The 17,412-nt window shown below is 47.9% G+C and overlaps 1 protein-coding gene across 1 annotated transcript; it reads left to right on the forward strand.

Annotated features, from left to right (window-relative positions):
* Positions 1-714: 714 nt before the first annotated feature.
* LOC142558204 (uncharacterized) lies at positions 715-16,844 on the forward strand. Its single transcript, XM_075670363.1, has 5 exons — positions 715-1,013; positions 2,223-2,560; positions 10,094-10,285; positions 11,783-11,999; positions 15,921-16,844. Exons 1-5 carry the CDS (start codon positions 834-836, stop codon positions 16,419-16,421), a joined length of 1,428 nt encoding a protein of 475 aa, XP_075526478.1. The 5' UTR covers positions 715-833; the 3' UTR covers positions 16,422-16,844.
* Positions 16,845-17,412: the final 568 nt, after the last annotated feature.

The raw sequence follows: 17,412 nt of genomic DNA on the forward strand, positions 1-17,412 counted from the left end.
TCAGTCTGTAACTCGCACCCTTCTTTGAGTGTAACAGTGTGAGTTATATGCTGATTTACACCTTTATTTTTTAAGGGTGTACATTATTTTGCAGTTAAGAGCTACGGTGCAAGCGATGACACCCGTGCAGAATCTGGCCAGATTGCAGATTGCCCGCGTCCCAGCGCCTCGCTGCTTATTAAGCGAAGCTTCCGGCACTTCCCCCTTTAAGTGGTCGCACTAAATTCAAACGCGTAAAAATGACGTAGCAACTTTTTCAGAACCAGCCTAACCTGGATAGTTCTAGGTACACACCCAACAGAAAAACTAGACGGTGCCTGTAGAAACATGGGCCATATTTCTGGCCTTTGCGCGAATAAACACTACACATCATCAGCCCTTCAAACATCGCCAAACTCTAAAGCAATGCCGTTTCATAACTGAGTCTTGTACATACTCTTTCTTTCCAATGGAGATCTGGGAATGTAGTAGTTTGCCTAGACATATAACTAGTAACAATTTAGATAATTTTTCTTCTTTACTTGAAAACTAATTACGTGTCTCCCAGAGATAAACTGTAAGCATGTCTTGTCGGCTGCGCTTAAGCATTACATCTTATTAAATTTTCTGCTACTGTTTCATACATTTTCTTCTTAGTTTGCCTTAGGTACTTCGCTTCGGTTAAGTTCAACTAATATTGTGCTACAAGTTTGATTCCCTTTGTGCTAACTCGCGGACTCACTTTTCTTTTTGTAATGTGTTGGTTATGTTCGTGTTCTTCCTACCGTAATTCCTGTTACCATTGGCACTAGGTGTGAAAAAAACTAACGAACAAAACTGCATGATCACTCGACATGCAGGCACTGTTCAACCTCCGACGTCACCCGACGTGGATGCGGCCGGACGGCCGTCCCGTGGTGTCCCTGAGCGCACGCCAGGACTTGCAAAAGTGGCGTCACGACAGGGATCACATGATCCACCACCAGACTTACGCCGCATTTATCCGGAGATACGTCGTCGTCACGCTTACTCACGTACGTGAACTGAATGCACTCGCACGTTCCGCATAACCGAGACAGATGTACAGGGAGAACTTTGGAGTGATCTCGCACGAATGGGTGACCAAGAATTTGTACCCTACGCGCTTCGTAATCAGTTGGCGCGGTTATAATAGAGTATCGCGATATCCGGGATAGAAAATTGGACAAGTGGTGAAAGCACGCGTTGGTTCCGTATGCTCGAAGTTGTGAGTCATGCATTCTTAAGAGGAAGCTTCGCTAATGGCACGTGCTAATGTGTGGGACCAGGCACGTCAACATCCCTAAGCGTCACGTATCTGTTCACCTCCGTGAGGTGTAGCGAACAAATTGCTCTCGAAATGCATGTGGGCCATTCCGTATGTCTGCTTCGTATTTTTCTAACGAGTTAACCCTGTTAATGCCTGAATAATTAGTTTTCGTACATCGCTCGTGAATACGAATTGTGTACCTTAATACATAATTAGAGTAAGTCTACATTGCCTTATGCAAGTTTTAATAGCACCGAATATATTGAGAAATGCGTAGTAGGTTATTGCGAACTGTATGCGAAAATGCGGCATTCATGCCTTTAGTCCTCGCCTCCCATTTGAACATTAAAAGAAAAAATTATCAATCATTTCTATCAACCACCAAATCAGCTGCTGCGTCTACAGACAGCGGATAGAAGCATCGATAACATTCTAGAAACTTCCAATACATGTAGGCGCGTCCTGCGCTGAGCGATAACATTTCTTAGACGGTAAAAGCGCTCACCCGTAAAAGATAAACGAGTTCACGTGTCAGTATTCATTATCTTTATGACATTCATACACATTTACTATGACGTGCTGAATGACTAGCTTTATAGAACGTGTTTGGTAACATTTAGCAAGGTCAGGTTTCTAAAGGTTTGGCATAGCAACTGTTTTTCAAGCAGTGCTTGTACCAGATATGGTTTGTAAATCGCTGCTTGAAGAGGAAATGAAACACGCTGCTCCGGAGGTGCTGTAAATGCGCCAAAGGAAGAGTAGAGTAGAGCGAAATGGGGCCCAGGGGACAGCAAACCGGACATAGACAACGGTTCCCTCGTGCAATTTTGTCATTAAACTCTACTCATGGATTGCCAGCCAGCCCGCTCCCCAAGCCTTGCAAAAGAACAGAAAGCTACTTAGTCCGCGATGCCGCGGTGAAACGTGTCGTTGAGTGCACTTTTAATCTTCGCAGGAGAACGTGACGGACGCGAGTGCGAAGGGCTTCCGCAGCGTGGACAACATCGTGCAACGTGTCGTGACCGCGGAGGAGACCGTGCTCGCGCTTTCGTCGGCGCTGCCCGAAGAGGACCCGGACCGGTATTACGCCATCGTCGATCTTTCGCCGCAGAACGGTTCATTTATGTCGACGACTGCATCGCCGGAAGCGGATGTGATTCGCGAGACAGCTGTCGGACATCCTGCCATGCTGGCGTACAAGGACTTCTTGGAAACCAGGATGGCTGCACCGGAGCTGTCCGGCTACGTCACGTGGGAGGTTGTGCGACAGCTTGGTCCGTTGGCGGATCAAAAGTGAGCTTCCTTCTGTTTTCCCATGTTATGCACAGCTCTTCTTCATGCAGGCGGTCGAGCCTAGCTGTTTGCTTGGATCCGGCGCCAAGGAGAACTTACGATAATGTTTAACAAAGGTATTCCACAGCGTCCAATGAATAAATAATTTCTGCACAAGCCTGCGGTGCGGAGCTTGACTGATGAGACCGAAAGTTGCCATTCACCTTAATGTAGCGGTAAGCAGCGCACAGAGCACCTGCCGCTTACAGAAAGCAAACAGCAAAAGTTAGTTATGCAGTGTTTAATGGCACAAGCAAAGGCAGCTGAAGTTATGATTGGCCAACGACAAGCAAATAGCAAAAGCAAAACACGAGAGCTGGAAAGGAAATACGAAAACATGAAATATCCCGGCTTTCAAGATTACGGAGGTTTGATGCCATAAAGAAGCAAAATAAGGGGTTATATGCTAGACCAGCAAACTCGACAAAAATCGCAGAGTGACTCGTATCCATGTCAGTGAAGAAGTAAATTGGCTCAAAATTGTAGCGTCTTCCTGCCGCATAGAACGAATGTGTGCTCACCATGATTACATACAGCGACCGTCTCTATAGCGTGGACGTAGCTCGATAATTCACATGCTTGCTCGTGGGAGATCAGCATTCTATGGCTAAAAATCATCATCATCATCATCATCATCATCATCATCATCATCATCAGCCTGGTTATGCCCACTGCAGGGCAAAGGCCTCTCCCATACTTCTCCAACTACCCCGGTCATGTGCTAATTGTGGCCATGTTGTCCCTGCAAACTTCTTAATTTCATCCGCCCACCTAACTTTCTGCCGCCTTCTGCTACGCTTTCCTTCCCTTGGAATCCATTCCGTAACTCTTAATGACCATCGGTTATCTTCCCTCCTCATTACGTGTCCTGCCCATGTCCATTTCTTTTTCTTGATTTCAACTAAGATATCATTAACTCGCGTTTGTTCCCTCACCCAATCTGCTCTTTTCTTATCCCTTAACGTAACACCTGTCATTCTTCTTTCCATAGCTCGTTGCGTCGTCCTCAATTTGAGTAGAACCCTTTTCGTAAGCCTCCAGGTTTCTGCCCCGTAGGTGAGTACTGGTAAGACACAGCTATCATACACTTTTCTCTTGAGGGATAATGGCAACCTGCTGTTCATGATCTGAGAATGCCTGCCAAACGCACCCCATCCCATTCTTATTCTTCTGATTATTTCAGTCTCATGATCCGGATCCGCAGTCACTACCTGTCCTAAGTAGATGTATTCCCTTACCACTTCCAATGCCTCACTACCTATTGAAAACTGCTGTTCCCTTCCGAGACTGTTAAACATTACTTTAGTTTTCTGCAGATTAATTTTTAGACCCACCCTTCGGCTTTGCCTCTCTAGGTCAGTGAGCATGCATTGCAATTGGTCCCCTGAGTTACTGAGCAAGGCAATATCATCAGCGAATCGCAAGTTACTAAGGTATTCTCCATTAACTCTTATCCCCAATTCTTCCCAATCCAGGTCTCTGAATACCTCCTGTAAACACGCTGTGAATAGCATCGGAGATATCGTATCTTCCTGCCTGACGCCTTTCTTTATTGGGATTTTGTTGCTTTCTTTATGGAGGACTACGGTGGCTGTGGAGCCGCTATAGATGTCTTTCAGTATTTTTACATATGGCTCGTCTACACCCTGATTCCGCTAAAATAGACAAATAGGCTAAAAATAGACAGGCGGTATTACTAGTAACTGCGCAATGCCTCCCGGCCTAGCACGGGAGGACGTGGCGTCGTCCCGTGCTAGGCCTATGAGGATGGCAAGAAACCTTTGCTAATTGGGGACCTAATGCAGCGCACCACCAACCAACAAAAATAAGAGCAACATAGACACTCGTCATAGACGCCAGGGACAGTGTATTTTTTCTTTAGGGTTGTGTCATAGCACTACGTTTATTCGTTAACAAGCACCAACCGGCCAAGATATCCCTCCCTGAAGAAAGCCTTAGTCGTAAAGAGTGACTACGATAGACAAAGTACTTTGTGGAGGGGAACATGGGGGGGGGGGGCAGTCTACAGAGGAATTAGGTTTCAGTTTACGCATAGCATTTACAGAGCATCAAAACGTGAGCAAGTTTGCCCACGTAGGATGGAGCTTGCCGTGCATAGTTGCATTTGGTAGGCTGCTCCGCACTAAGACTACATGTGACCTACTTCATGATGATGAGTACCTAGGTAGGCCACTGCTCTTATTGGCTGGGACATCACCCCCGAACACTTATGCCGCAGAGTACAGGCAACTTGCTTCCGACAGCAGTAACATCAGCACCGCAGTATGCGGCGGCGGCGCGTTTACAAAGCCAGCTTCTACAACTAAGAAATACAAAGGGATGTGCGACACCAGTTTCAAGGCTTTGTGAAATGCTGTGTGAGACAGCTGTACCTATAGGGACAGCTACTGCATAATCATGGACAGCCGTGCTTTCACCGGATTTGCCCTCTCAAGTGAAGGATTTTCATTGGCAACATCAGTGGGGCATTCTACAGACAAAAGACAGGCTTGAATGCTGGGATATGGTAGCGAATAATAAATGCATGCATCGTGCACAGCAGAGACCAACACGCATGTTGTAAAGGAATGCGTTGTAATACGCACCTTCTGGGAGCTGGTTGCAATAATGTTTGGAATATACATCGCGCGGCACCACAGTGGCGAGATCGGCGTGCCACTCTCGCCTACTAAGCATTAGCTACGTTTTGTGGTGCTTCCGCAACATTTCAGGACGATGTCGGCAGTCAAATAGAGCAATCTATTCCAGAGTGCGCAAACTACGGGTGATAGCGTGGGGTCATCTTGAGAGAGAGAGAGAGAGAGAGAGAAACTTTATTTGGTTCCTTCAAGGATTTAGCGTCTCGAGGTCTCCGTCGTCTTCTTGGGCGCCGGCGACTTGGAGCCTCTTCCGGCAAGGGTGGGCCCCTATTCCAGGGCTCCACTGAGCCTAGCTACCTCACTAGCGTGCTGCACTAAGGCCCTTTGGGCCGTCAGCTAGCACCTGGCAAGCCGACTCTCCCATTGCTCCGCACTCGGGTTATTGTGTTGGTGGAATGATTTATTGTGTTTACATTCCCATGTGACATGATAGAGTGTGGGTGTGGCCCCGCACCATGGGCAGGTGTCTCTGTATTGTGTTGGGTACATTTTGTTTAGGATGTATAAATTTGGGAAGGAGTTTGTCTGCAATCTGCGCCAACTCGTTGCTTCCTCCTGCGTTAGAGCTTTGTGCGGTGGGGGATATTTGGCTCTCGTCCCTCTGTGGATTTCTGTGTATCCTCCTTCAGAAGCGTGCGGGTGATACTCCGGGGCGTGTGACTGCTCTGCCCGGAACGTGGCCTCTCGAGCTAGGCTGTCTGCCCTTTCGTTACCCTCTATGCCTGCGTGGGCCGGAATCCAGATTAACTTGTGCGTAACGTTCCCCTCGGCGAATTTGGCTCCGCCAAGAATTCTGAGGGCGGCTTTGCTTATCCTGCCCCTCGTGTAATTTCTGCACGCTTCCTTCGAGTCTCTTAAGATGCTTAGAGGCCTGCCTGTCCTATATCCTTCTACTGCCGCCAGCGCCACGGCAATTTCTTCGGCCTCCGCTGTGCCGGCTGCCTTTGCCGTCGCACATGTGATCAGATTCCCGTTGCCGTCCACCACCACCACCGCCGTGGCCGTGCGCTTCCCTTCTCGCGGGTACGTGGCAGCGTCCGTGCATACCGTGTTGTCTAGTCGCGGTAGTGTCTTTTCCACGCATTCGGCTCGCGCCTGCCTTCTGCTCTCGTGGAGGTTGGGGTCCATGTTCTTAGGTACTGGCCTAGCGCTTATTGTTTTTTTAAGCAGTCGGGCACGTCTGCGTATCTATCTGCGTGTCCGCTCGTGTCCCGTCCCAGCCTAGTCAGGAGCGCTCTCCCTGCAGGGGTGCTTTTGAGTCTGGCTTTTTGCGTTTCGAGCAGGGCTTACTCCAGTTCGCTGAAAGTGTTGCTGATGCCCAGTTGGAGCAGTTTTTCGTTTGACGTGTTTTTTGGCAGATGCAGAGCCGTCTTGTATGCTTTCCTGAGTATCGCGTCCGCCTGTTCGCTCTCTCCTTTGGTCATAGCGTGGTACGGTAGCGAGTAGATGACTCGGCTGACGACCAGGCTGCTAACGAGTTTGAGTGTGTCTTCCTCTTTAATGCCGTATCTTTTTTGGGAGACCCTGTTGATCATCCGGCCCACCTGCTCCGTCGTTTTGCTCAGCAGGCTGATGGTGTGGCTGCATTTTCTGCTGCCCTGTAGCCACATGCCCAGTATTCTGATGATATTCTTTTCCGGGATGTTTTGACCGTCAAGTGTTACTTCCAGTGTTGCTTGGGTGCGGTGTCTACCTACTCTCAGTAGTTCGGATTTTTCTGTGGAGCATACCAGTCCCCTCTCTTTGGTGTACTTTTCGACACAGCGCGCAGCCTCTTGTAGCTTCTCTTGTTTTTCTCCCAGTGAACCTTGCGTGACCCAAACCGTGACGTCGTCCCCGTACATCGCGTGTTGGATGCGCTGGAACTCGCCGAGTCGTTTTGCCAGGCCGATCATCGCCACATTAAATAGCACGGGCGATATCACGGAGCCATGGGGTGTGCCTTTACACGGTGTGGAGAAGGTGTCGCTTCTCAACTCCCACAGCCCTACCGTTGCCATTCTGTCGGTCAGGAAGTCCTGGACGTAGTCATGTACTTTCCTTCCACAGTTGGTGTTGTTGAGGTCCTCCATTATGGCCGCGTGGCTGACGTTGTCGAAGGCGTTTTTGATGTCGAGCGCCATCACAACGTTTTCACCCGCCTTGGGCATTGTGTCGAGTACCTCCTCTTTGAGTTGTAGGAGGACGTCCTGCGTCGATAGGTTGGCTCTGAAGCCATACATGCTGTCAGGGTACCACCTCCCGTTCTCCAGGTGCTGCTGGATCCTTCTGGTGACTATTCTCTCATACAGTTTTCCCAGGCACGACGTGAGCGAGATCGGCCTGAGATTCTCGATCTGTAGTTTCTTGCCCGGCTTGGGTATCATGACCACGACGGCGTGTTTCCATTCCACCGGTACCTTCCCCTCTTGCCAGAGCGTGTTGAGGTACGACGTCAGCTGATCGATTGCCTCGTCGCTTAGGTTTCTTATGAGCGAGTTTCGAATCTTGTCCGCTCCCGCCGCTGTATTCTTGGTGGCCGCTCTCACGGCTTCGGTGACCTCCTCTCTCTTGATGGGTCGGTCCACGTTCGGGTTTTCCTCACCGAGATAATCTCCTTTGTAACCTTCGATTTGGTCTTTCCCGTAGCATTTTTCTCGGACTTCTTTCAGGAGCTGCTCTTCGGAACCTTCGTTCTGGTGGACCAGTCTTTGGATCGACTTGCCGCTTTCGGACTTGTTCTTGCTAGGGTCCATTAGGGCCTTGAGGATGCGCCACGTTTTGGCAGTACTTAGGGTCCCGTTCAGCGAGTTGCTAAACTGTTGCCACCCCTGCCTGGCCAGCTGCGTCGCGTACTCCTCCGTCTGCCTAGTGATGTCCGCTATCTTCTTCTTTAGCCTCTTGTTTAGCTTTTGTCTTTTCCATCTCTTGGTGAGCCCGCGTCTAGCCTCCCCGAGCCTCAGGAGCCTCTTGTCTACCTCCGGTGTTTGTTCGGTTCTGTGCACTTCTTGCGTGTACATTTCCTGGATTTGCTTGAGTTGTTGGCTCAACTCTTCTACCGAGGTAATGTTACCCTTTAGCTGTCGACAGTGTGCTTTAAAGGCGTCTCAATCCGTCAACCGAGCCGTATCAATTTTCCTCTTGTTATTGTCTGCCACCGTGCTGACTCTTATTATGTGGTGGTCGATGCCAAGGTTCTCGAGCAGGTTTTTCCACACTGCCTGCTTGGCGCCCCTGATAAAGGTTAGGTCGGGGCACGTGTCTGGACTGACGCTGTTTCCCTGTTTAGTCGGCTGGTTTTCATCGGTTAGCAGCTCGCACCCGGTGTTTTCTGCCGCCGTGTAGATGCCTCGTCGCTTCTTGTCTTTCTTTTTATAGCCCCAGCGCGGGCTTTCAGCGTTAAAGTCTCCCGCTATGATTAGAGTGTTTTGTCCCGCCAATTTCTTGGCCTCCGCGAAAAGTTTAATAAAGTTTCCTTTTGTCTGTTTAGGTGGACTGTAGAAGTTTACTATGTAGGTACTTCTGGCCTTTCTTTTCTTTTTGGGAATCTCCTCCGTGATCACGTGTTCTATCTGGGTGTCCTAGATTTCTTTATGCGCTATGGTTACTACTTTGTTACTTATGAGAGTCGCGGTGCGGCCACTCTCCTGTTCACACTCGGTGAAGCCGAGCTTGTTCACCGCTGGTCTACGCGGTACCTAACCATCTCTCGAGGCAAAGTCTCCCTGCAGCGAAAATGATGCCCAAATTCTGTTTGCCTGAGTAGAGACTTTATACTTCTATACATCACTTACAGCTCTTACATAGAAAGGGACCAAAAGAACGACGAAGACAAGCGCTGAGTTCCAACTGATTTTTATGTTGAGTAACACGCATAATACCTAGACACCAAGACAAAAGACACCCCCCCCCCCCCTTCAAGGTACTTTTGTCTTGGTGTCTCGGTATATATGCGTGTTACTCAAAATAAAAATCAGTTGGAAGTCAGCGCTTTTGTCTTCGTCGTTCTTTTGGTCCCTGTCTGTGTACGCGCTGTAAGTGATGCTTGCAATGGAATACTAACTAGCCCTTACCCAAACACTGCTTTATACTTGTGTGGGCTCCGGGCGTCATTAGCGAATTCGAGGCTGACAATAACGTTTCTGCGTGTACGCTGTAATGAGGTTTTCTTCTTTGTTTTATTTTTTTTTGGGGGGGGGGGGAGTTGGCAAAGCCAGTGTGAAGCAGGCGCCATTTACTATTTGATTTGCTTATCGGTTTTATTTATCTAAAGCATGATGTATTACACGTGCCAGACGTTAGATTGTACGTAACGTTCATACCACAGTTGTACGCGTGCCTACGGGTGCATAAATGTTCTTGTCAACTTGCCCGGATGTTTTCGTTTGAGTACGCGGATACTGGCTCTGGCTTTTGGCTCAAGGCCACTTGCACGTCGCAGAAAACGGGAGCTAGAAACATTTCATGCTTAAAACAAAAGTTTCTAACGCTTAGCTGTAGAACAATAAATCACAAGATGTCGCTATTTTTACTGCTGCTGCCGTCAACGTATCTGGTGTTTCGGTATTCCGTAAATTGCATGCGACTAACTGACGCTTTAAAACTTTATGGAAATTGAGTAATATTGTGCATTGCATTGCTATGGAATATTTGGTGATATGGGAATTACATTTACGACAGCCTAAGACCAGCATACAACTGACTGCAAAAGCGTGAATGTTGCAAGTGTGCAGTACAAAAAGACTCCCGTTCCACGAAAGACAGTTTCAATTCGAAACTTTGAGGGCGTGTTCGCTACAAACACCTATCCAAGGCTTGACGCTGTGTACATTGGCCTATTTGACTTTCGCGACAGGCTTTCGCACGGCACCGTGGAGGGCAAATGCTTCGACGCCGTCTACCACTTGATGCCTTACCCTAGCGTGCTGCCCTACCTGGAGCAACTGGATTCGTCCAAGGGATGGGAAGAGGCCGATCTTGTGTACCGCGACGTCACCGAGACTCTCATTCGCTTCATGAGGCGGCGTGGTTTCGAGCTTCCGTACACGTGAGTAGATTATCGATACCAAAAGTTGATGTTGCGCACCTTTAACTTTCGTGTATATCGATAGTACTGAGATATAACGGGACAATGGATGACAACTGTAACTTGAAAATGTGCTGGAGAAAAAAGATCTGAGGCTGTCGTATACTTCTGCAGAATTTGCACGCGAGCGAAACTAACATTGCGATAGCAATTATATGGACACTCCAGGCGCGTTTCTGCCGTCTCTGTCGGCGTCGCCGTGATGTTTCGTATAAAGTCCAAGGGCAACAAAATCGTCGCCGCACGCCATATGCTGTACGTGCGAGTGAAAGAGGGCAGGAAGCGCGCCGTCTTCCGTTGCGTGCAAGGCACCAGGAGAAGGGGAAGGCGGGTGTTCTACACCGGCGGCTTCTGCGTATGGCGCGGCTGCGCGGGCCCTATCTTAAGTACGATCGGCAATGAGTACAGTGTGTAAGTGCACCGAGGGCTCATAGCTTCGTGTGCTCTGCGTTTTCGCCGCTCAGTTCGCGGTGAAGCGAGAGCTAGCACGAAGGTCAAGTCGTTCGCTGCTGCTTCCTCACTCCAGCGTTCTGACAGCGAGTTTCCATGGTCATCGAGGGGGATGTGTTCATGTGTGTGCGTGCGTGACGCCATGCTTATTAATTTAGTTGGTAATCGAATGGTTTCAAGCTCATGGGCCGATAAAACTACTATTCCTACTTCGTATAGCTGTTTACTAATTTGCTATCGCAATCGATGCTTCGCCTTTCGGGCGAAACTGCGACTTCCTTTAAAACCGATCTTCGGACATTTGAAGGGAAGCCGCTCACCGGGAGAAAATAGGCCTCGTACCAAGCATTTTGCAAAGAAAGTAGGAAGTAGAAAAAGAAGAAAAACAAGGCGATAGGGATTGAGAAAGCGTTTCGTTTTTAACAAACTTTCTTACCCACCGGCGCACATCGCTCACACCCTTGCTATCGCAATTGGTCAGTCTGAGTACTGCTTTAGCTTATGAGCACAGCGCGCGCCTCATATAGAAGATGGCAAATGTGTTGGTTCGCTCTGAGATTTTGTCCACTATCAGGGACCCGTACGGTAATCTCCCGCTATAATTTCAGAGTATGAAAACTTGGACAGGTTGTTACTCTGCGTGAGGACGGAGCGACAACGTACGTGGACAGAGAAAAGAAACTTGCATGAGGAGCGTTGGTTTCAAACCAATATTTATTAGTCTGTCTACTTGTGTGCACAATGTGTCGCGTCCATTTTGCAAAATATTTCGACTGTTTGGCGGTTTTCGTAAAGAAAAGATCGAAGGCCGAAAAAAAGAAGTCTTCTCCCAACAGCCAGTCACCGTTTATGAATTTTCCTTTAGATGCAACATTTGGTTCTCTGGATGCAGATTGGTTCTCTGGATGACGACCATAACTATTTGTCCATAGAATATATTTATTTATATAAGACTTCCCGTAGCTAAACAACTTTCTGAATTATTGCATGGTGATGCGGCCGGTGCAGCAACGCCAGCTTCAGCCTGGACCTTCCCAAGGGGAGCAAGTTAGACGCCTTTTATGGTGAACTCCCGCTGCACGAGTCATCGCTAAAACAACAGCCTTTCCTTGAGACGTACCTGGCCACACTGTCCCGGATCCGAAGCAAGGAGATCTTCAACATCGCCCACGGAGACACCGTGTTTAGCTACCCTATGCCGCCTCCGCAAAGCGGAAAAGCACAGGTCAGTAAAAGCATGGCATCCGAAATATTTAACGCGCACCTCACGCCAGCCAGTCTCGGAAGAGATGATTAAAGAAGTACAGTTTGATTAAGGTGAATAGAAGGAGATCTGACACTGGAAATCATGAGTACCGCTGACAAGCACTTGTTGGTCTAGTGGGTGATTCGTTACACAGTGTGTCCCTAAAATCATGGTGCACTTTTGACAAGGTACAAGAAACTAACGTATTCCTATGTGGTGGCGCTTCGCTGTACACGCGACGATATTCACGTTGCACTTTAGTCACGGATTCGAATTTAGCAAGACACAGAACACACTGAACTTTCCTCTGTACCGGCCACATCTCGACTGGCGTGGGCTGCTCCGCTGCTGCGCAGTTCGTGGTGCTGCGTCATCACCTGTGTGAGCGCACCCTTGCACGTCACACTACGGAAATTTGGAGTTTCGCTTTTATTTGCCGAAGGTTTCACATTTCTGTCTTGTTTTGTTGCTTTTCTGTGACCGATCAAAAGCGCACCATGACTTTACAGACAACTTGTATACAGCGCAAAAGCGGCGCGCAGGCCAAGAAGCAGTTACGAGAGAAACACAGCTATGTGTCTGTCACTTGTATCCTTTTGAGCTGGACAGCTAGGGGAGCTTTTTTTAAAATTCATACTATGTATACAAACAGACACGACAGAAATTCAAACAGCACAGGACACAGCACAAATACTGTATCGCCTGTCCTTATCTATTCGTGTTTACTACGTTTTCTATGGTGTTATACTAACTTTTTGTTTCATGCTCACCGGCAAGGCCGCCGTGCTAGCCACACTCAGACACTAGCGCCAGATTCCCTTGCAGTATTCGTAGCCATAAACTTCCTGGTTGGGATGACTGGGATGTAGCTTTCCGCGTTATCTCAATGACTGTCTAGTGATGCCAGAACCCGGAGCCACATAGAGGGTGGCACTATCCCAGTACTAAGTCACAGATTAGAGGGAATGGTTAAGGTCACGCCAACTTTCTTTCTTCGAATATCGTGCGACAACAAAGAAGCGGTAGCTATGCACAGTGAAATTGTCCACGCTCTATAGCAACAAGAGACATTTCCAATGTCGGCAGTGCAGTGCCGCCGCAGTGGGCCCCCCATTCTCATGCACTGGGGAGCAACTTAAAAGGCAGCGTAAAAATACAGAAGGCTATGGTTGAAATCATGCGCAAAAGTTATTAATGGGAACTCTGCCGCTATAGCGTCGGCGGTAGCTGAAAGCAAGCTGGTTCGGCCAGCATGGAACGTTGAGTAGAACATGAAGGTGCTTAAAATGTTTCGCTCTGGCTTCAAACGACTTTGCCGCTTGGGAAATCGATAGTTTTCAACAAAAAGTTGCACGATAGATGCAACGGATTGCAGTGATTATGCTTGTGCAAAGAAACTTAGTGCCTAATGCGCCTAGGGACATATAATTTCTTGAATTTTTTAAAACATCTCCATAATCATCAGCCTATTTTATGTACACCGCAAGACGAAGGTCTCTCCCTGGGATCTCCAATCACCGTGCCCTGTGCCAACCGATTCAAACTAACGCCCGCGAATTTCTTAAGTTCATCACCCCGTCTGGTCTCCTGCCGTCCTCGATGGCACTTCCCTTCTCTTGGCACCCATTCTGTAACCCCAATGGTCCACCGGTTATCTACCCAACGCATTACATGACCTGCCCAGCACCATATCTCGATGTCAATTAGAATATCGGCTATCCATGTTTGCGCTCTGATCCACGCTGCCCTATTGCTGTCTCTTATCGTTACGCCTATCACTCTTCGTTCCATCGCACTTTGCGTGATCCTTAACTTGTTCTCGAGCTCAATTGACAATCGCCAAGTTTCTGCCTACCCGCCGTGGTTGCTCAGTGGCTATGGTGTTGGGCTGCTGAGCACGAGGTCGTGGGATCGAATCCCGGCCACGGCGGCCGCATTTCGATGGGGGCGAAAACACCCGTGTGCTTAGATTTAGGTGCACCTTAAAGAACCCCAGGTGGTCAAAATTTCAGGAGTCCTCCACTACGGCGTGCCTCATAATCAGAAAGTGGTTTTGGCACGTAAAACCCCATAATTTAATTAAATTTTTAAAAGTTTCTGCCCCATATGTTAGTATGGGTAGAACGCACTGAGTGTACACCTTTCTTTTCAATGATAATGTAAAGCTTCCAGTCGGGATCTCACAATGTCGGCCGCATGTACTCCAACCCATTTTTATCTTCTGTAAACTTCCTTGTCATGATCAGGGTCCGCTGTGAGTAATCGAATTAGGTAAACGTATTCCTTCACAGACTCTAGAGGTTGATTGGCAATCTTGAACTCTTGTTCTCTTACAAGGCTATGGATTCTGTATCTCTGTATTCTGCATAATTAATCTTCAACCCCACGCTTACACTCTCTATGTTAAAGTCCTCAATCATTTGTTGTAATTCGTCGCCAGTGTTGCTGGACAGGACAATGTCATCTGCAAACCGAAGGTTGCTGAAATATTCGCTGCGGATCCTTACTGCTCAGCCTTCTCAGTTTAATAGCTTGAATACTTCTTCCAAGCATGCAGTGAAAAGCACTGGAGAGATTGTGGCTCTTTGTCTGACCCCTTTCTTTATAGATATCTTTCTACTTTTCTTGTGGAAAATTAAGGTAGCTGTGGAATCTCTGTAGATGTTTTCCATGATATTTAGGTAAGCCTCTTCTACTCCTTGACTACGTATTGCTTATGTGACTGTTGGTATCTCTGTTGAATCAAATTCCTTTTCGTAACCTATAAAAGCCATATAGAGAGGCTGATTGTACTCTCGAGATTTCTCGATTGCCTGATTGATCCATTGTACAGTATCCCTTCCCAAAGCCAACCTGTTCTCTTGGATGACTGAAGTCAAGTGTTGCTCTTGTTCTATTGGAAAATATCTTGGTGAATATTTTATACAATACTAGAAGTAAGCTAACGGGCCTATAATTTTTCAGTTCTTTAATGTTTCCCTTTTTGTGGATTAGTATAATGTTGGCATTCTTCCAGTTCTCTGGGACCCACGAAGTCGTGAGACATTTTGTATAAAGGGCAGCAAGCTTTTCAAGCATGATGTCGCATGTATCTTTGATTAAATTGACTGTTATTCCATCTTGTCCTTGCACTTTTCCCCATTTCATGTCTTGTAAGGCCCTTCTAACTTCATCGCTAGTTATAGAAAGAGCCTCTGTAACCTGTTCACTACTAATTCGAATGGAGGTATCGTGGCTGCTCTGAGTATTGTACACATCAGTATCAGCTCCTTTTACTATATCTTTGAAATTGCTGACGATATTACCCTGCTCATCTTTCAGTGCGTACATCTTGCCTTGTCCTACGCCAAGTTTTGTTCTCGCTGATTTCATGCTGCGTCAAGTCTAAAACATATATATATATTTAAATTCCGCAGTGTTACCTGCCAAAACCCCGATCTGATTATGACGCACACCTCCGGAATAATATTGACCACCGGGGAGTTCTTTACCGTGGGCCCCCAATGCACGGTACACGAGTGTTTTCTGCATTTCACCCTCATCGAAATGCTGGCGCCACGGCCAGGTACCGAGCCCACGACCTCGTGCTTAGCAGCGCAACACTGTAGCCGCTAAGCCAGCTCGCCGGCGGCTTGGAAACTCGGTAAACTCAAGCGCAATAAATAAAACCGCATGAAAGTCCGAAGCCATAAACGCGATTAGGCAAATCCAAGTACTGGTTATCATTCCCACGGCGGCTGAAGAATTTCAGCGCCGGAGTTTCGTCAGGTAAATTTGGCAGGAAACTTCATGTTTGGGGGCTTGCGCTTAGAAATTTCCAGCCCTTGCTTCAAGATCTTGGAAGCTACGTTGTGATGGGTGGATTGTTTTTTATTTTATTTTTCTTTGTGCTCTCTAAAGGTCAGCAGAAACGGGAGAAGTCGCGTGCCGCTAACTTGGTTGCTACCGCCGCTGTTCGGCGCCGACATGCCTCCCGCGCTCAACGACGGAGGGCTGGGCATCAACCTAGCGGCGGCCCTGGTCAAGTCGTCCCACCTGGACCGCTCGTGGCTGGGCTGCCTCGAAAATTTCGAGCCTCGAGCTGACCTGCGCGGCCAGGACTTCGCCCTGGCTCGCCTTACGCTCGTCGCCGAGGTCGTGGAAGAGTTCGTCGACCTGCACTCCGAGCTGGCGAGGCCTCTGGTGTTGCCGGCCTTGGAGTCCATGAGCGAGGACAAGCTCTTCTTCGTCGGCGCCTGCGTCGGGCTCTGTGCCAAGGGAGACCCGCAGGCGCCCTACGGGTGCAACGTGCCGGCGAGGAACCTGCCTCATTTCGCGGCAACCTTCGAATGTCCAGCGGGGTCTTACATGAACCCCCAACGACGTTGTCCGTACCCCAACAAGACTCTGAGGGAACACTAAGAACGTCTAATTTAGAACGTAACCCTTACCTGTGTGTTGTAATACTGCAAACGCTACAAGCATGTTTTTTACTTCTTCTTATTCCTAATGTTTATTTAGCAAGGACGCTTTATCCCTGGGCCGGAATAGTGACAACATAGTCCCTACCCCAACAGGACCCTGAGGGGACACGAACCTGTAACCTGTAAGTGCTGACACTTTATGCTGTGTCAGCACTTTCCCGTACTTGCCAGAGAAAATAAGTAAAAGGTAGAACAACGAAGTGCGTGTTTCTTTATAAGATCGTCTCTAATACTGTTAAACACGCGTGGGTACTAATAGACAAGTCTCGCGGCAACAAAAGCCGCTATTTCAAGGACAGTAAATAGCCATGGACTAAGTATAGGATTGGACGAGTTCTGCACAATGTTGGGGCGTGATGTCGGAGGAGTCATTACTGTCTCAATAATTTAGATCAGAACTGCGGAAGTCGCTGAATATTTGTGTTTGTTTTTTTCTTCTCTAACTTTAACAGTATTTCTATAAAGTTGCGGGCTCAAATCAAGGCTCTGTCGCCTGCAATCGGTACACCTTCAAACTGAACAAACATCATAAAATTCGGTGACCTGCGGATGAAGAGCGAACCAATTTCACTGTTCCCTTCTGTTTAGGTAGGAGCTCCGGCTTTATACAAAGATTGGGGCTCAACGCTACGTGAAACGCCCGTAAGGCATCGAACCTCCGTAACAATAATGCGAAATTGATTACTATACAAGCAAAAGCGAACTGGAATCTCGCTGCGAGGTTTCAGTGCCGAAAAAGTGAGTAATCAACTCAAAAAGGAATACTGACCTTAAGTGGTAGATGTGCAAACAAAACGTCCAGAATTAAGGGTTTAGTGTCCCTGTAAACAAGGTATCATCATCATTATCATCATCGTCATCATCATCATCGTCGTCGTCGTCATTAGAATAAATAGGTAAGTAGAACACCTGAGTCCACGCAGCTGCAA

This window comes from Dermacentor variabilis, chromosome 9 (genome assembly GCF_050947875.1).
Source record: "Dermacentor variabilis isolate Ectoservices chromosome 9, ASM5094787v1, whole genome shotgun sequence".
NCBI lineage: Eukaryota > Metazoa > Arthropoda > Arachnida > Ixodida > Ixodidae > Dermacentor > Dermacentor variabilis.